Source organism: Propithecus coquereli, unplaced genomic scaffold, assembly GCF_000956105.1.
Source record: "Propithecus coquereli isolate 6110/MARCELLA unplaced genomic scaffold, Pcoq_1.0 Scaffold589, whole genome shotgun sequence".
NCBI classification, from domain to species: Eukaryota; Metazoa; Chordata; class Mammalia; order Primates; family Indriidae; genus Propithecus; species Propithecus coquereli.
In genome coordinates this window covers 308,538-332,567 of record NW_012151829.1, presented here as the reverse complement: position 1 = coordinate 332,567, position 24,030 = coordinate 308,538, and the positions used below count along the sequence as shown (strand labels likewise).

The following is a 24,030-nucleotide window of genomic DNA, read 5'->3' as shown; positions in this document are numbered from 1 at the left end:
TCCAAGTGCCAAATGAACATTTATTTACCAATGAATGAGTGAGTGAATGAAGCGGGTAAAGGAATGTATTGAGAGGTGAGCCACGCCAAGGTCATTCCATGCAGACCGTAGTACTGAGTTCATTACATAAATATCAGGAAGTCTCGTCATGGCATGAGAAGCAAAGAGAGGGCCGTGGCTGGGCTCAGGCGGCAGACAGAGCTGCACTGTCATCTTTGACTTACTCTTACCATCCAAACCGTTCCCTCCCTGCTCAGAGAACACCAGGCAAGCAGACGGAACCGCTGCCCAGGAAAGCCTCAGGGCTGCAGGAAGCACAGGCATGCTTACGCATGAGGGGCAATCGCTCCATCAGTGCTGCGGGCGCTGACCCGGGATGCAAACAGCAGCCACCCAGCCAGCCAGTGACACTTTGTGCTGATCCAAGGCCTTCCCCTTGGAAAGGCACCAGCACCGTGCCATAGGCTCACAGCCCTGCTCTGTGGGAGGCACAGTGAGCCCATGTCCAGCGGGCTGGAGAGCACTCCTGGGCAGCAGGCTAATGTCTAGCCTTCCAGGGGTTCTGTCTCCACCCTTCCTGTCAGACACTTGAGCCTGAGCAAGGGAAAATAAATTCAGAACTGTCATCAGTTTGGAATCTGTGGCTTGGGGAAACCTGATGAGAGGCGTCCCCAAGAGAGGTAGCTAGGGCTGAAATGCTTGCTTGGCTCCAGGGAGGCCTGGGTCAGACGTCGTGGGCACAGCTTTACCCCATCAGGTGCTGCTGGTCGGACATGATTTCCTCTGCCATGTGTTTCCTCTCTCCTGGGCAGGATTCTGGCACCTGACTTAGGAACCATCTGGAAAATGAGGTCAAGCCTGAATGAAATGTGCAAGAGCCACCCAGGCCGGGGCAGCCCTCAGGGCAGGCTGATCTGGGGGTTCTTCAGGAAGAAGGCCAGCTTTTGGGCCACCGCATCCAGCTCGCCCGAGTTCGCGCACCGAAGGAGGTTACTGCTTCGGACGAAATAGTGTTTCAGAAAGTGCTGGCTCACGCACTTGTGCAGCTTCCTCACCAGGCGCAGGAACGCTTTGCTGAAGACCTGCCAGTCTTTAAAGTGGGGATATTTCTCGCAGGTCCAAAAGAGCACCGTCTGTGGGAGGAAGAGGTGGTGTCAGCCATGGTTCTGGGCAATTGAGGAGGGTATCTTCAGAAACAATTATTGAGACGATATGGCCTTGGACGGAGGGAGCAAGGAGCCGCCCAGGGTGGCCTGGGTCTGCCACGAACACCTGAGCCAGCCTCAGGTGGGGCCTCCGTCTCACCAGCTGGCCTCCCGCGCCTCCTCATTAACTCGCTTCCTCACTCTCCTCCGACACTCCAATGACCCCGCTCCCCTCGAACCTGCAATAGCCCAACTCCAGGCAGATGCCTTTGCCTCCTCCCTGACAGGGAAAAGGGAAGCCCTCACCCTCCAAACCAGACAGTTCTTGCCTGCTGTGGCGTCCTCCTCTGTTCCTCTGCGCACCCGCCCCCCCTCCTGGCGGGGAGGTCCCTCCGCAGGGCCCGGGATCCGCCTTCCAGGAACTGCGTATGCTGATGACCCTCCGCCTCGCAGCTTTGCAGCCTGTTCCGAGCTCTCCTGCTCCCTCCATCCCACAGCCCCCTCCTGCCCTGACTCCTGCCGCTCTGCACACCCAGGCGGCGCCACACAGTCAGCTCTGTGACTTGTCGCCATGTCCTCTTCCCCCGTTGTCTGCCTCCAGTACCCACCCCCCATGGATGCTGCTGCCATTCATCTTCGGAGGCTGCTCTCGTTAAGACCCCAGGACCTCCACGTTTCTAAACCCGACAGGCCTTCAGCAGCCTGCACCTCACCCAGTCTTTCAGCAGCTCTGAGTCTCTCTCGAACCCTCCTTCACTTGGCTTCCAAGCCAGCGTACCCTCGGGCCCTTCTCCCCGCACTACGGCTGCTCCCGGGCCCGCTCCCGCTCCGTGCCTGCCTCTGCACGGCGGAGTTCCCGCAGGCGCGGTTCTAGGCCCTCTTCTCCTCTAATGAGTTCCTCAGCTCTCTGTTTCCTCCACTACAGTGGCTTTCATGCTCAGGAAACATAGGTGACTTGCAATTTTTTTCTCCAAGCCCAGGCTTCTCCTCTGATGTCCGTATCTCCTGAATATCTGAGGTGCCTCAGTCTCAGCACGTCCAAACTGAACTCATGGCTTCTCTCACAAACCCGATCCACCACCAGAGCTGCTTGCCCAGCCGGTTCCGCAAGACACAATCCCAGCAGGCACCCTTTTCCCGAACCACCCCATCCAAGTCCTGCAATCCTCCGGCCTAAGTATTTCTCAGATCTACCCACTTATCTTCATCTCCAGTCTTGCCACCCTCGTCCACACCCCTCCCCATCTCACTGGACCTCTGCAATAGCTGTCTCACCAGCCTGCAGCTATTCTTGTCACCATCCACACTGCAGCCAACACGATCTTTTTAAAATGTAAATCTACATTCCTTCTTGTCTATAATACAAATCTTGCCCCTGGTTTGTTAACTAAAAACATAATCCTTAACGTTGTTTTGTTTGTAAGGTTTGGCCCTTGCCTTCCTTTCCATGCCCCATGTTCTCCCTTGTTCTCTCCCTCTGACCACACTGGCCTCATTTCATGCTCTCTTCTACCTCAGGGCATTTGCACATCCTTCTTCTTCTGCTTAGAACAAACTTCCTTTCTTCTTTGTCCAGAAAACTCATCCATCAGATCAAATTTTCCTAGTACATCCATTACATATTCTTTTAGCCACGGACTTCTTGTAAGAAGCAATGATGACAGTAGTTTTTACATTTATGCGATTATTTGATTTTCTCATCTCCCCTACTAGATTATAAACTTAATGAGAGCAGTGGACTACACCTATTTTTATTTACTATTATGCCACTAGTACCCATGAGAGTCAGTCAATAAATGTTTATCAAATGAGTGAATTAATTAATCAATTAACATTATGGTATACATATTGAGTATTTTTATATAGTCTTTATCTTTTAAAGCAGTTATTGGTTTACAGTAAGATATTGAGTGTGTTTTGATTTAGATTATATTATTTTGAATTAGTGAGTCAGAGATAACTTTATGCTATTCTTCTTGTTAGTTAAGCTTTTATTTCTCTAAGCAAATGGAAACAGTTAAGCCAATTATAATCAAGCCGTGTACCTTTGGGTGGGTTTTAGGAATACATAAGCCAATGAAAGATAAGCTCTGTTTCACATGAAACCGTCTTGGGGAACAGCCTCTTTGGGGAGTAGGACCTTACAAGACAGTGTCAGACCTAAGGTGAGATAACTATGATTGTCACATCCTTCCTAATGCTGTTTTTCAATCCAACCTCTTCCACTTTCCCCCGGCTGAGGACGTGGCAAGGATCCAGCACACTCAGCCATCGTCCGGATGGTGTCTAACCACACTGTCACCAGACACATCCATTCCCAGCAGTGAGCACCTAAATATGAGACAACTCTGCCCATGGACCAAGGATGGAAGACAGAGGAAAAGGCAGTTGGCACTGTTCTATTTATCCTACTTTTATCCACAAATAATCTCCCCTTTAAAAATACCCATCCTTGAGAATGCACAATTCTATTATGCCGTGTAGGTGGGTCAGGGAGGACTGAAACAGAGAACCTTTAATGAGTTGCCTTAAAATCTTCTAGGTGAGGTAGGAGCTGTCGGAATAGAAGCACATCCCTGGGTGGGAAATGCAGTTTCGAGAGCTGTCATGGGCTGGGAGGCCTGTAGTGGCTCTAGTCCATTTTTCCTGAAATTTTCATGACACTTAACAGTGTTTCTGTCCATCTTAATTGAGGGACAAAGAAGTTAATCATTAAAATTATGAGGTTTTGACATGAGACAGACTTTAGTTCATGCTTCTCAGCTCCGCCTCTTCTGAGTGTGGCCTGTAGAAGGGCCAGCTAAACCCACCAAACGCATCCGAGTATCTTCTGAAAGCACATGCCCTCGACCCAGGAGAACAGCTTGTGTGTTTTAGGGGAGTGTGCCTGGGGACATGCTGAGGATGTTGAAACCGCAGAGAAAGGCCCCAGTGTGCGCAGACAGAGGAGATGTTAAGCGATTCTTGGGCAGGTCAAGAACGACAGGTTATCAGGAAAGATAAGAGCACAAAACAAACACTTGCCGTTTTGTGCAGAAAAGAAACATTAAACAAGATGTGAAGCCACTCTTTCATTCGCTCAACAAATGTTTCCTGAGCCGCTGTGCACAAAGCTGCGGGAGAGGTACTGGGGGCAACTCTCATCCTTGTCCCAGTGAACAAGACCGTCGGGAAAGGTCACCGCACTAGGTGAACAAGACCGACCTGCTCTTGCTCCTAAATAGGTTACTTTAGAGCAGAAAGAGTAACACAGGGCCAGAAGATGGTTTTGTCCATTGAATGAGGGGAGGAACAGGTAGCATGTGAGGAAGGCACCACACAGACAGGCGGCCGCCCCAGGGACCTTTGCTTACCTGTGTAGAAAGGCAGTGGGGCAGGGAGAGGGGCTGAGGCTCCGGGGCAGACCCCGCCAGGCTGGGCTGTGATGTCCTGCGAGAGTCGGATCCCTCCCAACCCCAGCGTGCTGCACACAGCTGTTACGGGAGAGTCCGCTTCGCGCTGTGTGGTCCACAGTTTGAGAAAGAGGGAGTCGGGTGACCAAAGTCCACCCCTCCAGGAAGCCCCCCAGTGCCCCAGGCCAGGTCAGGTTCTGCTGCTCTGAGCCCTCACAGAGCGACGTGACTCCAGCGCTCCCCTCGGTATGTCCACGCACCTAAGGGCTTGTGGACCAACGTCTCTCCCCGCTGCTAGACCAGAAGCTCCCTGAGAGCAGGAGCCACATCTGTGTGTGTTCACCTTGTACCTCCAGGTGTGGAGCACACAGCAGGTGCTGGCCCAGGCGCCTCCAGCCCAGAGGAATCCCATGGAACATTTGCTGAATGAATGAGTGCCTGGTGAATGTATGATGTTGGGTTTGGGGCAAGGGGAGGCAGGAGCGGCAGAGCAAGGGAAAATCCCTGCCTGATGATTTGGAACCCGGAAGTCCAAAGCCTGGAAACGGGTTTGTGGCAATGTTTATGTGATAACCTCACCGTTTCCTGGTTTCCCCGCCTCCCTGCGTGGGGCGCGCCTGTGTGTGTGTGAGCGGTTGCATGTGGGCTAGGACGGGAATCCAGTGGGTCATAACATCAGGGAAAACATGACTTCATCAAAGGTGTGAGGCAGAAACCACATTCTGTAATTCATTTCTGAACCCCGGCAGGGTTTCTGGCCCACAATGGGCACACATTGCTTTGTTGAGTGAAATAATAAAACTGGGGGTGGGGGGGTAGGGGAGGAAGGAGAGGAAACCGGAAAAGGGAAGGGAGGAAGGCAGAGGAGATTCTACCCTGGGCAGGGGTGTTGTGGACACACACAGCCCGAGTTCATCTATTTCCATAACGAGTAATAATTGTGGGGTGGCAAATATAGACATTAGAGCCTCATCGTGAATTCACACACCTCCCCCATCTGCATGGCTCTGGCCAGGCCCCACACCCACCTGCAGGTGCTGGGACGTGAGGATGGGCCTCTTCCCTGGGCACCAGACGTCTTCCTTCAGCTGCCTCATGACCTGGAAACACTTCCTGCGGCAGCCCCCGTCCTCATCCAGCTGCTCCAGCAGCACCTGCTCGGCCTGGAGGAAGCTCAGCTCCCAGTGATAATTTGAACGGGCCAGCAAGTTAAACCCAAATGACTGGAAAAAGAGAAGAATATTGGGAAAGGAGACGAGCCATGCTTGCTGAAATGGAAAGCCACTTCCGAGGTAGTCCACTAGTCTGGGGAACCTGTCATTGGGCGGGCAGCACATCCTACATGGGACCAAAGGGGGCATGGGGACAACGCAAGCCACCTTGGACCTGGGCAGTTCGCGGAAGGGTGAGCCAGCCTCGGAGCCACCTCACCTGGAGGCTCATTAACACGGATTGCTGGGCCCTGCCCACAGGCTCTCATTCAGCAGGTCCAGAGCGGGGCCTGGGAATCTGCATTTCTAACAAGTTCTTAGGTGACGCTGCTGCTGGTCCGGGGCCCCACTTTGAGAACCGCTGATTTGGTGACACCTCCACTGTCCTTGGGAAGCTGGTGGGCAGCCAGTAACACCGGGACCGGGTAAGCTGCCGGTAACACTGCCCGGGGAGCTGGGGTCCCGCCCACCGATACCTTGATGCACTCCACTCTCTCTGGGGAAGGCCAGCGCTTCAGACATCGAGGCCACTGGGCTTTCTCCGACCATGTGGTGGGGATCTCCACTGCGGGGGCCAGCTCTAGCTCCATCTGACATACGGATGTTTCCACGGCAACCCAAACCGCAGAGCGGTTTGCTAGCATGCTGACCTTACCTGACGGGAAAAGGCCAAATGGACAATGAGAAGAGAAAGGCTTGCTCAACACAAGTGTTCAAAGAAGGAATCTGTGAGTAGTTGCTCTGACCAGCTCTCTGCAACCGGTGGGGTAACTTTCACAATGTCGGTAGCACATAGAAGGTGGGGCACTTACATCAAAAGCAGACCATTAGTCAGCTAACCAGGGTTAGACTGAACAGTCTTATTGTTGGTGAGTTGTTCTTTTTTCCTTCTCCCCCAATCCCAGTTCTTATGGCACCTTTTCCTTTATTTTTCTGATTTATTTAAAAATATTAAAGAGGTACAAGTGTTTTTGTTACATGGATGAATTGTATAGTGCTGAAGTCGGGGCTTTTAGTGTGCCCATCACCAGAGTAGAGTACATTGTACCGGATAGGTGAGTTTTTATCCCTTGCCCCCCTCCCATCCTCCCTTTTCTTTAAATTGATAGATTCTTTTCAGAAGCCTCAACTAGAAGAAAGAGCCATAGAATAAAAAGTACAGTACAGATGCTGCCCAGCTTACAATGGGGCTACGTCCTGATGCACCCACTGTAAGTCAAAGATATCACAAGTTGAAAATGCATTTCATGCACCTGACCTACTGAACATCACAGCTTAGCCTAGCCTGTCTTAAATGTGCTCAGAACACTCACATCAGCCTGCAGTTGGGCAAAATCGTCTAACACAGAGCTTATTTTATAATAAAGTGTTGAGTGTCTCATGTAATTTATTGAATGGTTGTATGAGTAGTCGAAGTACAGTTTCTACTGAATACGTACCATCATAAAGTCAAAAACTCTTAGTGGAACTATTGTAATTAAGGGATCATCTATATTTGCTACTGTAAAATGAAATCTAACCATTCTTCTATATTCTTCTCCATTCCACCCAAACACCTAAATGTTGGTTTTGGAGTAATGCGAAAATAGGAAGGCCAATGCCATTTCGTGTGCTCTTTGCCCAGATGTTCTAACACTGGTTAGGGACAGTGTCAGCCTCTTATTGTTTGTATGCCTTTGGTGGAGTTCGGCTTCACCTGCCTTTTATCTGAGGCATGGTCTCTTAGATAATATTTGTTTCTACCCATCCACCGAGCCAGCCCAGCCTCAGGTGTAGCTATCATCAGAAGCCCTTCTAACTGTTAAATACTTCAAAGCATGGCATCTTTTTTAAAGGGTCAAGTGAGTGGGAAGAAGCCCCCACTGCCTCATTTTCCAACCAGGCAAAGACAGGGAAAAAAACTAATGTATCTGGTAAAGCTTCCCAGGTTACACACTAGAATTCCCTCATTTCTAATTTGCTCTCACTTCTTTCAAAAGATACAGTAGTTTTTTTGTTTGTTTGTTTGCCTTCATTACAGATAAGGATGAGCTGTCTTGAATCGGGACCTGTTATTTTGCTTTTTCTTGCTCAGCGGAGAAAATGGAAGCTCATTAACTGTGTGAAGCTGTTCAAAGGGCAACATTCCTCTCCTTGGCCGGGGTACGATAAAGGGCTTATTGTCTGCATCTCATCAGAGCTGCCCAGACAGGAACACGATGATGTCTGGTACTTTGGCATTATCTACTGAAAGCACCTCGTCAACCTGGCCAGGTCTGAAACTCTGCTTTGCACTTTCCCTGTTAATAATGTCGCCCAGTGTAAGAGGTGAGCTGGTGCTGGGCCAGCCCACGTCCTGCTTCTGCAGCTCGCTGTGCTCACTGGGTAGTGACCTCTGGCAAGTTACTTAATCTGAGTCCCAGTTTCCTCATCTGTGAAACAGGGAGAAAGAGAATTCTTACTCTGTAGGGTTGTTATGAAGATTAAATTAAATAAATCAGGAAAGCATCCTCGATTTATTAAAACTCCATTAAACGTGAACTATTGCCATCATGGAACCTTCCAGAACTATTCTGTCTAGACAAGCAAGCATATACACAAATGCATCCTTTTATTTCTACCCAAATGGAATTTCATATTTTTTGGCAGTTTTTCATTTAATTATCTGGCACGTGCATTTTGTCATAACTGTGTGTACACGAGTGCTGACGCCTGTTGCCTCATTCTTTTTAAAGGCTGCATAGCAGTCGACTAGGCAGAGGTAACGTAATTTAATTTAGCCAATTTTGCTTTGTTAGTCATTAGGATTATTTCTAGTTATTTACTATCATAAAACCTATGGCAGAGGCTATCCTGGTGCATGTTTCTTTGTGTGCTTGTAAAACTATATTTCTAGAACTGGAATCGTTGAATTCTCAAGTAAGCACATTATAAAAATTAAAAATGGACAAATTGTCCTTTAAAAAGGAGGCACCGATTTACACTTTCAAGAACAATATACGGGGCCGGGTATGGTGGCTCACACCTGTAATCCTAGCATTCTGGGAGGCCGAGGTGGGGAGGATTGTTTGAGCTCAGGAGTTCGAGACCAGCCTGAGCAAGAGCGAGACCCCATCTCTACTAAAAATAGAAAGAAATTGGCCAAACAACTAAAAATAGAAAAAATTAGCTGGGCATGGTGGCGCGTGTGTGTAGTCCCAGCTACCTGGGAGGCTGAGGCAGGAGGATCGCCTGAGATCAGGAGTTTGAGGTTGCTGTGAGCTAGGATGACGCCACGGCACTCTAGCCCAGGCAAGAGAGTGAGACTCTGTCTCAAAAAAAACCCCAATATATATAAATACCCATCTCACCCTGCCCAGCCCTCCACTAAGCACAATCACACTTTTCATCTCCTTTAACCTATTGGGTATTTTAACGTACCTAACATTCAGCACATTCTAATGTATCTTGAAATATACATTAGAGGGAATGCCTTTTCTTACTTTTTACTAGCCATTTATGTTATTCTTCTGTGATTCATTATTTTCTGTTTTTGGTCATTATTTGTATTTGTCAGCTCATCTTTTTTCTTATTGGTTTACAAGTAGTCTTTTATCATCAAGAAAATTAGCCATTTTTTTCCCAGTTTGAAATTCACCTTCTCCTTTTGTGTGAACAAGAAAGATGTGTGTGTGTGTGTATACATGCACACACGCACACACAGCACACATGTGCTGCATAGCACAGTAGCTTAAGATTTTGGGGTCATCAAACTTAATCAGTTCTTTATGGCTTCTGGATTTTGTATTTTGGTACAAGTTGGTAGTTTCCAAAAGTGGTCTCTCAGCATACTGTGGTACTGCAGTCAGATGGAGGGTGTTGCTAATAATGCAGATCTGGGGTTTGTGAATAATTTGTTGTTAAAAAAGTACACTAAAGTTTTTAAGCTAACATCCTTAAATCTTAAGAGTGTTAAATCTCAAATCCGTGAGAGTGTTTTATGAGAATGAATTCCAATCTTCCGTGTGTCACAGCAGAAAAAAAGCTAATTCATATCATGAAGATGGAACAGATGCAAAGAGTGCACGATTATTGTGTCAAATCAGGGGTGTGGGGTTCAAGTGACACCTAAGCGGAGGTTTTATAGAGCAAATGGGAAATGCCACCAGTTTCCCTTGCGCTTTTGCCTGATTAGCTCACCTGAGAGGTGGCAGGTTCTAATTGCATTTTCCACCAGCTTCCGGAACACCTGGAGGACCTTGGCAGGCACGATGTCCCCCTCGATGTTCACGTCTGCCTCATGCCACTGCCACAGGCTCCTCACAAACTGCTCCACTTCCAGCCACTGCTGCAGACCCTCGGGGGCCCGCAAGGGGCAGGGCAGCCTGGCCCCCTGCAGGGTGTAGTACCTCCAGCGCCGCTCCCTGGCCTCCCTGTACCCGGCCAGGCCTTTTATTGGGACTGTGACTAGGAACTGAGTGGGGGCCAAAACCTGGAGTCAGGAAAGGAGAGAAAGTAAGTGTGATTTCATAGCCGTGGGAGGTAGCAGAAGTCCTGGAGAGCCGACACGTTGAGCTCACTTAGCCACTCCACCCTCCGAGATGCGACGAGGCAGACAGAGACCTACACCTGGGTGTTGCAGGTTACATCTTTGTTCTGCCACTGACCATTGTATTGCTTCAGATAGGTGAATTAACTTTCCAAGTTTTTGGTTTCATGAATCCACAAGGAAAAAGAATGAACTAGACCTGGAGCTCTAGAGAAGACCCAAAGTTTGGGCAGCAAAGTGAAGGGAGGGGAAAGAACTAGTATCCTTAAGTTCCAGGCACAGGAAGCACTGCAGTTCTCATGCACTTGCCCATTTCATCTTCACAATCGCACAGTGGGGTGCGCTTTGTTGCCACTTCCCAGATAAGGAGCCCGAGGCTCAGAGGGGCTCAGAGACCACCCCCCAGAGATACCCAGCCTGTAAATAGAAGAGCCCGAATTTAAGTCTTTTGCTAGCTCCTTCAGTGATTATTTTTCCACCCTGGGCTGGCTCTCAGTCAAGAATGACGTGGAATGGTGAAAGTTCTGATATGAATAAAGGGTGGGAAGGCATGGGAGAGGAGACGAAAGAATTTAACGAATTGGCTCCCTTTCTTTTTGCCTGATGACTCAGGGTCGCTATCCTTACAAAGTCAAAGGTGAGATAGAAACCTGTTTGTTTAGATAATGTGAGCCATTGAAATGATTCTACGTTTAACAGAGAAAAGCAAACAATCAGAATCTACCTATGCCCTTTCTCTAGGAACCGGTTAAGCAGCACTCGGGGAAATCGATGGGGCCAGTGATCCGAGGGCCAGAACGGGTGGCTCAGAGTGCAGCACTGCCGGAGGGAGTCCTTGGCTGTGTCCGCGGCCATCCACTGCACACGCACGGCCTGGTGAGTCAGCTACCTCCTCTTCATGGAAATCCTGACCATGCTAACTTGGTCGACCCTCACCCATGGCCTCGTCATCGGCTCATTCAGGGGTGAACACTAAAATCAGCTTCAACTGACTCTCATTCTCAGACTCAAACAGTTTGATGTTTTAGACCACGGGTCCATACGACTTTTGGTGTTCATAGAACGGTGACTGGATGTAGAAAGAGGGAAAGACATCTAAACTATAGAATTCAAAATCTATACGTTATGCTATACGTCTGTACTCTATATACATCTATGCATCTATACTCTACCTGCATGTGAATTCAAAAGCACTACTATCGTGTTGCTAGGCATATAAATGGTGCTTACTAAGTACTTGTTGAATTTGATTCAAGATAAAAGCAATTTTTAGACACTACACTGTAAGTATTTTCAAAACTTAATATGTAGAACATGACATATATAAATGCAAGACATATGTTAAGCTGTGAATTCTAAGTGGGACCACAGAAGGAAGTTTCCTCAAGTATAGTGCTAAGGAAAGTGATGTAATGTCTCCATTCCTAATCGCTGCTCTATATTTGCCCAATTCAGTTTGGCCTGGGGTGGTAGAGGTGGGCAGGTGATATTCTCACATTACATTCCAGGATTCAGTCTAGTTTTACAAATTTCATCCTGGAATGAATTTTTCATAGTATGATTCTGTGTCAAAATCCACAAATCCTACAGTCTCATGGGTGGTTCTTATGTCTATCAACCTTGAGATGTACTAGGTCAGCAATGGTCTTTTGCTCAGGTACTAATTGTTTTGCTTATTCATTTATTCATTCATTCAACATAAGTTGAGTGTCTACCATATGCCACACACCGTGTTGGGTGCTAGGAATGAAACAATTAGTAAACATGATCCTTATAGTCAAGAAACTTACAGTCTGCTGTGAGAGCTAGGCCAAGAATACATATAAATTTAACACAAGGTGAAACAGATTCTTAGGTGTCATAAGAAAAATTGAGATAAAGAATGATGGGGTGGCCAGGTGTGGTGGCTCACGCTGTAATCCTAGTGTTCTGGGGGGCTGAGGCGGGAGGATCATGTGAGCTCAGGAGTTCGAGACCAACCTGAGCAAGAGCGAGACCCCATCTCTACTAAAAATAGAAAAATTAGCCAGGCATGGTACGGGCCTGTAGTCCATGCAGGAGGCTAAGGCAGGAGGGTCACTTGAGCCCCTGGGTTTGAGGTTGCACTGAGCTATGATGACACCAGTGCACTCTGGCTGGGTGACAGAGTGACACTGTCTCAAAAAAGAAAAAAAAGAATGTTGAGATTCAGAGTGATCAGAGCCTCACTTCTCTCATCTCTAAAATCGAGATGACTGTACTGTCTTTTCCACAAGGTTATTTACAGGTTCGAGTAAGGTAACTTCTGTGAGAACAGCTCTGTCCACACTGTAACGTCACGCTGGCTGTCACGCCCTGGCTGTGTGGCTTATGCTCTGTGGGATTCCTCGGTAGGGGGAGCGAGAGGCTGCCCCTGTAGTTTCTAAGGGCCACTTGCCACTTTCCTCCTTCCACCACCTGCCACCCACCATCACTTTCGACTATTTTCTTGTCAAAGCCCTCTGTTCCCTTACCCCGTCCCCGGTCTGTGAAGTAGGTGCTTGACAAATGAATGTGCGCGTGACTGAGCTTCAGTCATCACAGTGGAATGTGCTTCGGAATCGGAAGCCTCGGGGTCAGTTCTGGCAAGTTCTGATCAAGTCATTTGACTTCCCAAAGCCCAGTTTTCATCATCGAGGAATGTGGGGGCTCAAATGAGATAACATGTCTGACAAGAGATTGGAAATGGCAAGTGCTAAGAGTACCTGCAGAAACACGAAATGTCGTGACTATTCTTGGCGGAGTGAGCACCGTCACAGCCTGAGTTCCGCCCTCCAAGTGTCCTGGGCGTGTTGCTGGGCACCTAGGGACAGGTGAGACCTGCTTACCTTAACGTTCCCGTTGTACGTGTCAGAGTATGGCACGGCTTGAAATCTAATGTCTTGGTGGCTGATTTCGGTGGTCAACTGGTGAATGACTTTCTGCACCTCCTCCACAGTCTGGGAGATCCGCTGGCGCCTCAAGTCCACCTGGGTGTGAAACGATCAGCAAAGGTGGTTATTTCCTGCGTGGCCCCCGAGGCTGGCATGAGGAAGTGACCAGACAAAAGCCCAGCTGGGGGTGACCGTGACTGGAGGAGTTCAGCTCAAAAATCCTGCCTTCCCCACACTCCAGAGGAGATGGACTTAGGTCTGACTTTGACTGAGATGACGCTTGCCGATGTCTCAATGTTCTCTACTGAAGTAGATGTATTTGTTCAGTGTTTATTTACTACCTACTATGTGGCAGGTGCCAGTCCAGGTGCTGAGGACACAACAGTGATTAAAACAACAGCACACAATATAGATACTTGCCATTTAGTAAAAAATACAGGATACGTGTGTGTGCGTGTGTGTGTGTGTGTGTAATGTAACATCAAGTGTGATAAGTCCAGTGAAGAAAAATAAAATGGGATAAGGGTCTAGAGACTAAAGGGGCTTCCCTAAAAAGGTGACGGATTCCAAGGCCCTTAAAGCAGGAGTGTGCTTGGCAATGAGGAGGCCACTGTGGCTGGAGCCTGGGAAGGGAAAAGCAAAGAGATGGGAGACGGGTTTGGAAAGGGAAGCAGAGGCGGGATCGTCACGGAGGGTTTGTGAGCCTTGGTGAGACTGTATCGTGGCATAACAATGCCTGCTGCCCGGGTTGGTGGCTGTTAAACAGGTTAATGTGTCTCAACACCCAGCAGGTTGCTTCCCACTGACGTGCCACTAAGCGGTGGCTCCCTTTGCCTCTGCGGTCAACCCTCCTTTTGCCACTAGACCCGTAAGAAAAGGTACGCATTTATGGTCCTGCTGCCACTGCGCAGCAAGTCACTGAGAAATGGAAAGTTCCCATAGAAAACTGAGCACCAATAAGATACTTAAAGTTTAAGGAAACAGATGTTTGTGGGAAACACAAAGGAACTTTAGTAAACTCCAGGAGAGACAGAAAAACCCAAATGAAAGGAGAAATGGCAAAAGTTTCTTCCCGAAATGGAGGTGGCTCTTTGTCACCTTGCTCAGGAGGCACCTGTGGGTTGGTGCCATTACAAGAGTCTCCTGCACAGTCTCCTTCAGCCAGGGGCTGATTTGAAGCAATATTTGATACATCTACATCCAATGCCCATCCACAAATCTTTATATTCTTTCTGAGTTGGCTGTTTCTACATATTCTATAATAGTTTTGAGATACCCATAAACTGGTCAAGATAACTAGGAAAAAAAGCCCAAGTTAGAGAGATTTCTATCTGTTTTCCTAAGCTAAGTCATCAGCTCTCCCAGTCATCCAAGATCTCATTCATATCTCCTGTCAACCAACAAGCCAACCTCATATGCACATAGAATACAAATGTGAGAGTGCATCTATTTGCACACATGTCGTATATCACACATGGTGTCATTTCATCAATAAATATTTATTTAGCACTTGCTCTGTGCTGGGCTTTGTTACCTGCTGGGGCACAGCAATGGGTCAGACAGACATAGCTATGTACTCACAGTAGTGGGGAAGGCAGACATAAGTACAGAATACAAGGTGGGGATGTCCAATGGGGAAGTGTAGGGTGCCACTAGGAACAACAGTGACAGCTGACCCAGTCTGCAGGCTGACTCCTGTTTTATATGTATATAACCTCACACAGAGGACTGTCTTTGAAAAACAAGCTAATAACTTTTAGATGCCTAACATTGCAACGAGTCAAAAGAAACATCAGAAGAGACTCTTGATCTCAAGGAGATTACCATCTCATTGGAAATACCTGATAGACATGAATTTGTCTTTTCAAAATCTCTCATGTCTTTCTTGACTTTGATATGGTGATCATGTCTATACCAGCTTTTAACATCTTCTTTTTGCCACCAGCAGCCACCCACTGCTCTCAATACCTTTAATGACCACCCCACTATATTCATCATGGGAGAAGGGACCAAGGGTACCCTTCTTGAACATTTGTAAACTATAGAGGCTCCGCGTCTTTCAGAGTGTGCAAGTGGAAGGTCACAGAAGAGCAGGTCATTTGCCACAACAAAAATTAAGGAAGATGGTTTTAGATGCTTATAATTCAGCTTAAAATGGGTCCTCCCCAGGGTAGGACTTCCCCTGTGTATTGTGGTCCAACTCCATTTGACTAATTTTTGTTGAACATCCACTTTGTGCCAGGCTCTGTGCATACACGTTGTCAGGAGGTTTATAGATAAATTGACAAGGCAAGACAAATGAACTGGGAATTAAAATCACTGCAATCTCGTGTGAGGGGGAGGTTTGCACAGGATGCTATGGATACACAGAAAAAGGACACTTCATGTAGCCTGGAGGTTGGGGGGCCTTCCTGGGGGTGTACTGTGTTAGAGTTGTATATTAAAAGATTAGCAGGAGTTAGCTAGGATGAAAATGGCATGGAGGTCATTCTAGAAAGAGAAAATGGCAGGTATCTAGTTAGGCATGAGGAACACAGAGAGAATCACAACTGTTCCTATGATACTGTTGGAGCAGCAATTGCCTTAGAGAAGGGTAGTGAGTTGGGAAAATAAACAGTGAGAAGTCTTAAAAATAAAGGAAGAAGAATTTCAAGACCAAAGTTAATGGTAAGTGGCTAAGTGAGATAAGGCCAAAAAATGTCAATAGAATCTGGCAGCTAGAATAGGATTGGTGAGCTTTAGGGGCAGCAGGCACTAGCATTAGCAGTGGGGGAGCGGAAGGCATTAAGTGGTGGATTCAAAGTGAATGGGAGACAGGCAAGTGAGGACAGAGGTAAGCAACTCCTCCGAGAAGTTCGATTATGGAAAAAAACGAAACAATGCAACAGGGACGCCAACAGGTTTTTCCAAAATGACACACAGGCTCGAACATGTTTCACCGCTGAGGGAAAGAGTCCGTGGAGAAGAAAGAGGCAGCAGAGACCAAAACCATTGTGCAAAGATTTCCCGGCTAGAGGAGTCATGCAAATGCAGAGACCTAAGTGAGGAATTCGCCTTGTGTGTCGGAAGGAAAGAAAGGAAAAATGGTGCAGACACAGGTGAAAGGGCAGGGGACGGTAGGAATCAGAGCAATTTCCTGTCTGAAGTCTATTTTATTTATGGAGTAGGAGAATAGGCAGGGTGCTGGGAGTGGGCTGGAAAGTCGGAGACTTCAGGTGATAGACTGTTGAAATAGCTTCTCTAAGGAATGAGGGACTGTTTAGGGACATGCGTAAAGTGGTTTGTTCAAGTTTCACTCACCTCCACTGCTGATCAAATCAATGAACAAAGGGGCAGTTTTTCTTTTTAAAAGGCTGCATTTATAGATGTGACAGTCAGCCACACAATGCTAGGCATGGTTAGGTGACCTAGTCCAACCCTTCTGTTGTTCTGACCCCAGGAAAGCTATGCCATGCTTATTAGCATGCAGATTCAGTTATCCTAATGAAGCAGAGTTTATGCAAAAGTAGTCATGTGGGGCACTTTTTAAGGGGGCCACACTTTTTGCATGGGCCTCCCTCTCTCCAGGTGTGTCTACATGCCTGTACACGTACACACATCCCAGCCCGGGCTACTTTTCCCTCCTCCTCCCCAACCACAGCGTCTGGCTCATTGTTGTCCCACAAGTCATTTGCTACTATTAATAGATCTCGTTCATGAATAATTTACTGTTTCAAATATAAATTATTAGGAATTCAAGGTTATTCCCTATAATAACACTGCTCTGACTCACTTGCATTCTGACACGCTTCCTTGAGACAAAGAGAGATCACAGCAGTGTTAAGTAGCAGGCCAGGAACGTCACACAGGCCTGTTTACACCCGTGGGCATGTGGCCTGGGTGTCTGTCACCTGTGATGGGTGCCACTAGGGGAAAAAGGCTGAGGATTTCCTTCCAGAAAACAAGAAGTCAGACCTTTAATTCCAGAATTGCATTGGATCCAATAATCAGTATTTTTAAAAAACCACACAACAAAACAAAAACCAGCAACATCTCTGTCTTCCAGGAGCTAGTAACTTCAAGGGATAGAGACTTAGGCTCAGTGATAGGTGTAGATGAGACCTAAGTTTTCCACCATCGTATCCCTTCTTTTCAGACTAATTCTTCTATGACTCAAATGCATCAAATGCTTGAGCCACACAGGACATTTGCAGCACCCAGATGTAGCAGAAGTAGCAGCATCCCAGTGGAGTTAAGACTATAGAGTCCTCCCTGTGTCCAGGGCACTTTATGAGGGTGGGCTCATTTGAATCTCCCAACAATCCTTTAAGATGGATGTTATAATTATCCCCATTTTACAGATGAGAAAACTGAAGTTCAGCAAGTTTAAGTAATTTGTCCAGGGTGCCAGAGTTAGTAAGTCACATACCCAAGCAACGTCATTCTAAAGCCCGTATTTGTAACCATTGCACTGTTCTGCCTCCCTCGCAAAAAAAAAGGTCCTGGGAATGAAACCCACCTCACATGGGGGTTTGAATGGGGTTCTATTAGCCTGGAAGATCTTTCCTGTACTTCTCCACCTAAGAAAACGCTACACATCCTCGAAGCTTTTTCTCTACTCCTCTTTCCATGAGACACCTCTCCCATCAGACCTAATGCTCCTCTGTCTTCCTCTGTTCAAATCTCTGTTGTAGCCTTTGTGTCTGCCATATATTACATGATGCATTTCCCTGTCTGTTCATGGAATTTCCTCTTCTTTCCTTTGGAGTTACGTGCAAAATCTGCAAGTGGGACAGGGCTGTCCTTAAGGCATAAAGCACAGAATTTCTTTCTCAGTTAGTAGACCATATCTTATGCCTTGGTCTACCCTCAAACTATGCACAGTGTTTTACACAAAGCAAGTGCTCAATATGTATTTGCAGAGACATAGAGATGTTTAGCAGAGGAAATATGGCCATTGGACTAAAAAAAGCTAGGCTGAAACCTCAGGACCTTCACAATTCAGCAGTGTGACTTTGGACAAGTTATTTAATCTTTGTAAGCCTCTATTTCCTCCTCTGGAAAACATGGAGGTAATAGGAACATCACACGGCTGTTGATTAGATTAAATGAGATCCTACACGCTCCTCAACTTACCAACAACTTCCATACTACTCTTGCCTCATCTTCAATAAACTCTGAAGATATTTCTGACCATATATGTGCAAGATACTCTGTAAATGTCAAAGGAAAGAAATATACCCAAGACACCATTCTTCCCTCCAGAAATTTATAAAGAATGAAATGATGCATTATTGAAGTCACCAACCAAGACAATAATAGGAAAGGTTTCAGGAATCAACATACAATCGATTGCCAAATAAACAGTATTTGTAATAATTCTGATGAGAGTCTATGGGAGGGCAAAAATGTTTTGTGCTAGGGTGTCAGGGGAACCTTCCTTGAGAAAGTGGACTCTGAATTGAGTCTGAAGGAAGAATACGAGCCAAAAAGGTCGAGAGGAGAGCTCAGGCCTGAGACCTGCTCAGGGAACAGTTCTTGTGGGGCATGAGTGGGCGACTTGACCCCTTACAGGGAGGGAGTAGGAGACACACAAGAGAGGGAAGGATATGGGGGGACAGGGGGGCAGGTGTCAGACCCAGAGGGCTGCAGCCTCCTGAGGTCTGGGCAGCACATGCTCCGCCTGCCAGACACTCAGCTTCAGCCTGTGATTTCCAGGCAAAAATCAGGACCTGTGGTTGCCAGACAGCCTGAATTTTTTTTTTTCTAGGGAAGATAGAAAACTGGATTTCTATGTAAAATCTCACTATTTTGAAATGTTTATAAAGAAATTGGAAAAACTCAAAAAATACTCTTCAGGCCAAACAAGGCATGTGACAGGCTGGAGTCAACATGTGAAGGACTGTTTAGAATTTCTGCTATTGGAAATGCAGGGAAAGCAGAAGGTAGAAAAATAGAGCAGTTAAAGTTACTCGAATGCCAGGCTAAAAAGTTTGGTAGTTTTTCTTACCAAAAATACAGGACTCATAGGAAAATGCTAGCCAACGCCCCCTCCATTTAGAGCCCCCAAAAGGAGGAATAATAGGAAATCACTTTGTTTACTATAATTTCTATCATCATAGGTTTTCCTTATTTATCTCTCTTAATGGTTTGCCTAAGAAATACACTTTACTTAAAATTATCATCATGATCTTTGCTTTGTTTACTTGTCAAGGCATGAAAACCACAGACTAGTTCCTACCTCTTAGTTTCAATGTTTTAGTTTTAACATTAACATCACGTCTTAGTAGCTTCATCTGTAAATGGAAAGACTTAATTTAGATAATATTTAAGGTCAGTTTATGTTCTGACATTCTGAGAGCCTATGACTCTATCTAGAAGAAATTAAATTAATTCTTACTTGAAGGGTACTAAAAATATGATTTAAAAAACCTAGCAGTTTCAATTTTTAAAAAGCTTTATCTTAATTTCATTTGTTCTTTTTCAATGACCCCATTAAGATCCTATTATCACTCCCATTTTACAAAGAAAGCTGAGGCCCAGGCAGGTTAAGTGACTCATGACCACACAAGGATTAGTGGCAGAGCTGGAGTTGCAACCCAGATTCCAATTCTCCTTTCTATACTCGAGTCTATACCCAACACGCCTCTGGGCACTAGAACCTCAAAGAGAAGACTGAAATACAAGTCCCTAAATCCTCTCAGCGGTGGTGGTCTTTGGTTTTTGGAATCTTTTCTGGATCAAGGTTGGTTGGGAAGGGTGGAGGGTGAGGAGGGGTGCATGGGAGACCAGGATTTGTTGTAACTTACCTTACTCAGCAGGCCATCTTCTAAATTCCCCTCAGGAAGGGATTTCATGGCTTCTTGCTTAATCCCGAGTAGAACAGCAACTTCTTGTTTTTTTCTCAGTGGAGCACAACACTTGTGGGTAGGTTTCCCAGTGCTGTCAGTCTCTGGGTGCTAACTTTCTCTGGAAATGTGTACGTGGACCATAGACTTGCCTTCTCAATTCTTCACTCAAGTGAAGAGAACTGTGAGAACCTTTCTGTTATCTTTTTGGAAACTAAAAAAAAAAAAAAGAATTTAAAGAGGAGAGTCGATGAAATTGAATTTGAGTCCAACCCAATTTTATCCTATTTAGTTCTACTGACTGGTGCTTTGACCAGAGGGCAATTTTCCAAGTTGTATTTCCCACCCAGAGAATTAAAGCTCCACACAAGACAGAAATACCCTGTAGTTGGCTTCTCCCCACCTTTTTATGCTCTTGTCCTGACAGTAGATGCACCCTGGAGCTCAGTATCTTACATCTCCTTGTCCTCATCCTGTTGACAGTAAATATCCCTTGCTCTCTAGTCCAGAAAATCCTGCAGATTGATTTACCTTCTTTACAATAAACAAATAGGAAACTGCTAAACAACCAGCCTGGCACCCATCATTATGCATACAAACAAGTGATCAGGTCTCGTTAACCAGAGCAGGGCACACGGTTGGCCTTTGGAAAAGCACGAATACATATACACACACACACAGGCACAGGCACACATGTGTACACACGCAGGGACAGGCACACATGCACGCAGGCACATACACGCAGGAATGGCAGGGCAGGGATCCTTCTGCTCACCTGCTGACCTTTAAATGTAATTTCCCTCTTCCCACTTGAAAGCTGGCAGTAAAAATAAAGTCAGTGTAAACAGGCCTCTTGAGAGTCGAGGGAACACTCACATCTGGTTTTGCCAGCAAAACTCATGTTGGAAAACAGCTCAGGCAGTAAATTCCCAGTCTGGCTGGCTTGGGCTAGTTTTACTATAGAAAAAAATTTCACAATGGCCTGATCTCCCTGAAGCTGGTAAACATCACCGAGTCTGCTATCAGATAATCTAAAGAAATTACAGCCCTTTTGCGAACAGAGTTCACTTTTGAGCAATGTTCCAAAGGCATGTGTCTATCCAAACCCACTGGCCAGTGCTTTCTGTAGGCCCAGCATTTGCATATCTTTTGATGTGAAAGCCACATCCGAGCTCCGCCTTCCTCATTAGTCTGGGCTTTCACTCTAGCTTCTACAGACACCTCCAACTCCACAGCCGGACATAAACATTGTAAAGCTACACCCTCTCCAAGGGCCCTCTGATATCCCCCCTCAAAACTGCCTTGATTTTCAGTTTGCTTCTATATGTAATTCGAAATCTTCTTCTTTTTATATCAAATGCTCCCAAATATTTCAGAATCTTATTCCCTTGGCTTCTCTTACCACGGTCAGTGGTGCCAAACTATTAGTTTTGCACAGACAGAGAAAGAGCGTCTTCATCTGAACTTGCGATTCAGAATTCGATTCAGAATTCGATTCAGAATTCGATTCAGAATTCGATTCAGAATTCTCTCTCCACCTCCTTTCAACTTCACCGCAGTCCTCCTGTTCCTTCCACAGGCTCTTGTTTTTGTCCTTACTTCTGCTTTCACTATAATCATTAACTCAGGAGTCCCCTTCTTCTGGTAAGGCCTTTCCTAATGTTCCAGGGTTACCCCAGACTCCCGTCATCAGAGGCAATAAACTTTCATCATTTTTGCATCTGTTGCTGCCCTGTCTTGGTTGCTCCACTACTACAGCTGATCAAAATGTTTAAACTAGAATCTTCTCCTGCCCTAAGATCCAGGGATGTCTGCCAGGTAGAGAAACAACCCACAGGGCCAACTGAGAGTACTGGGAGAAGAAGAAAGAGAAGCATGTGCCCAGGGCAGCTACTACGGTCTGATTTTAGCAGGATGCACTATCCAGGAAACGAGGGGTGTTGTATGAACACAAGCTAGTTCCTTACTCTGTGATATATTAATAGTTCCTTCTGAGCAAAGGTTCTGGAATATAGAGCAGTCCCACAAATACAGGCTTTCCGGCAGTTCCTACCTGACGGATGAAGATAAGCTTTCTTTGTAGATATAGATCTCTGACTAATTAGATATTGGATTACTAAAAATGCACTGAGTAACAGTATGCCTAAGGCACTATGCTGGGCCACCAGGTAAATTCAAAGTTAATTCAGATTCTCCTCCTTCCTCCGGAAATAAATCTCCTCATTTCTCATGACTTACATCAAACGCAAGCCTGAAAACATAAGCTGGCTTTGGCTCAATTTCTGTTGTGAGAACTAAGAACTTAAGTTTCAAAGTCAGTTTAATAAGGTGTTCAAAACCTTCAACCATCAATATGAGAAGTCCTGGAAAGATAATGATAATGTTTGCCCTGGTTTCTCAGCAGAAGTGTTTGTTACTGATTTACTTAGCAACCAAGATTTCTTCCCAAGGAGGAAAAAGGTTAGCTTGATCCAAATCAATCTTAAATATGCAAATTTGTTAAAGTTTGCCAGGGTTACAAAGGGCTGACTCAAAGATTTCCTTTAATCCTGGGATGACTCAAATCTGACAACTCAGAAGACCAGACAGAGAGATAATCATCCACGATGTGATTCAGCCCACGAGCGTGAACAATCCAAGGCAGGGAACACGTCTATGCTGTACCTCCAGCGAAGCCTCAGAACCTAACACATAAATGAACGTCAATAAATATTATCAGATATTTATTTAATTGCATTAAACGTTAAGGTGACATTCTAATAAATAAAATATTTTAAGATGCACAAAATCACTTTATAAATTATAAATTTAATTACATACATGTACCTATGACCACTTAAATTACTTTCTTCTCAAGGCCTGCTATAAAAGAACTTAGCATAATACTTGGTGCATGATATGATCTCAGTAAATATTTGCCTTTGTACTCTATACTCCATTTTATTCAATGAGGAAAAAGACCCTTCTTTTAATGTATGTGAGTAATTCTCCGGTTCTTACCTGGGGGGTAGGATCTTACACTGGGTGGGCCTTCACAGTTCCACCGCAAAGCTACTCTCCTTTCCTTTCACACCAGACATGGAGACTCAGATTGTTTGAACTTGATCTTTTGTATAAATTCAGAGGTAGGGGATCCCAAACTCAAATGCCTGCATGGGCCAGGCAGGTAGTAAAGTAAATTAGGATAAGGTAGAGCGATGAAAAGGGCTGGGGTGTGTGGTGGATTCAAGATTATATGTCTACCCTAGGATATTCTAACTTGTTGGGTTTTTTCATTTGTCTTTTGTTTTTATAAGCAACACTGTATACTATCCATAAGATCCACCCCTGCACTCTATGCTCCTGTAATACTGAAATAATTGCAGTTCCTGAAAGACACTTCTGTCCCCAGCCCTCTTCTCTGGACCTTTACACTTACAATGCTCTCTGCTCGGACACCCTCCCCTACCTTCTACCCCTGTCGCTGGGCTAACTCCTATGTGTCCTCCAAGATTTGTCTTGGCTGCCACCTGCTCCGGGGGAGGACTTCTCTGACTCTCAAGGTTGAGTCGAAAACTCCATACAATGTTCCTAGGCCACCCGGTGCTAAAGTTTTACTTTGGCTCTTATCACACTGCATTTTGCTGGTTTACTTGAATCGATCTCCTATTGTACCACAAGCTCCTTGAAGGAAAAGATTTACCTTGTTGGAAAGAGTATTGGACTCATAGCAGGTGCTTAATAAATGAATGAACAAATGAATGCATGCACAAATAAGTGAATAAATGGGGGTAGCTCCCTTTCTCATTTCACAATCTAATCCCATTCTATCTCCCATCCGTAGGCATAAGACAAAGTGATAAAAGTAAAGTTAAATAGTGAATAAGCTCCTGTTAGTTCATTTGGGAACACAATAACAAAAGTAGAGATAGAATAGGGAAACGTTCCTTGGAAAAGCCGACTTCAATTCAGAAAGAGCAACGCAACAGGATAAAATGTCTTTGTACCTGAAGGAAGTCACTCTTCGCAGCCCAAAGCTATCAAGGATGCTGAAAAACTGCCTGATAATTAGAACATG

General features: G+C 45.9%; 1 protein-coding gene across 1 annotated transcript; it reads right to left on the bottom strand.

Annotated features, from left to right (window-relative positions):
- Positions 1-661: 661 nt before the first annotated feature.
- Positions 662-20,150, bottom strand: MAB21L3 (mab-21-like 3 (C. elegans)). The gene is made up of 6 exons (XM_012658470.1): positions 19,935-20,150; positions 13,102-13,242; positions 9,907-10,198; positions 6,225-6,403; positions 5,566-5,760; positions 662-1,133 (listed from the first exon to the last, which is right to left on the bottom strand). Exons 1-6 carry the CDS (start codon positions 19,980-19,982, stop codon positions 900-902), a joined length of 1,089 nt encoding a protein of 362 aa, XP_012513924.1. The 5' UTR covers positions 19,983-20,150; the 3' UTR covers positions 662-899.
- Between the last annotated feature and the right edge of the window lie 3,880 nt (positions 20,151-24,030).

Coding starts and splice junctions, on each gene's coding strand:
- MAB21L3 (XM_012658470.1), bottom strand. CDS start 19,982: ATGAAATCCCTTCCTGAGGGGAATTTAGAAGATGGCCTGCTGAGTAAG. Junction 13,243..19,934: donor AAGATGGCCTGCTGAGTAAG/GTAAGTTACAAC, acceptor TTTCACACCCAG/GTGGACTTGAGGCGCCAGCG. Junction 6,404..9,906: donor TAGAACCTGCCACCTCTCAG/GTGAGCTAATCA, acceptor TTTTCCCGTCAG/GTAAGGTCAGCATGCTAGCA.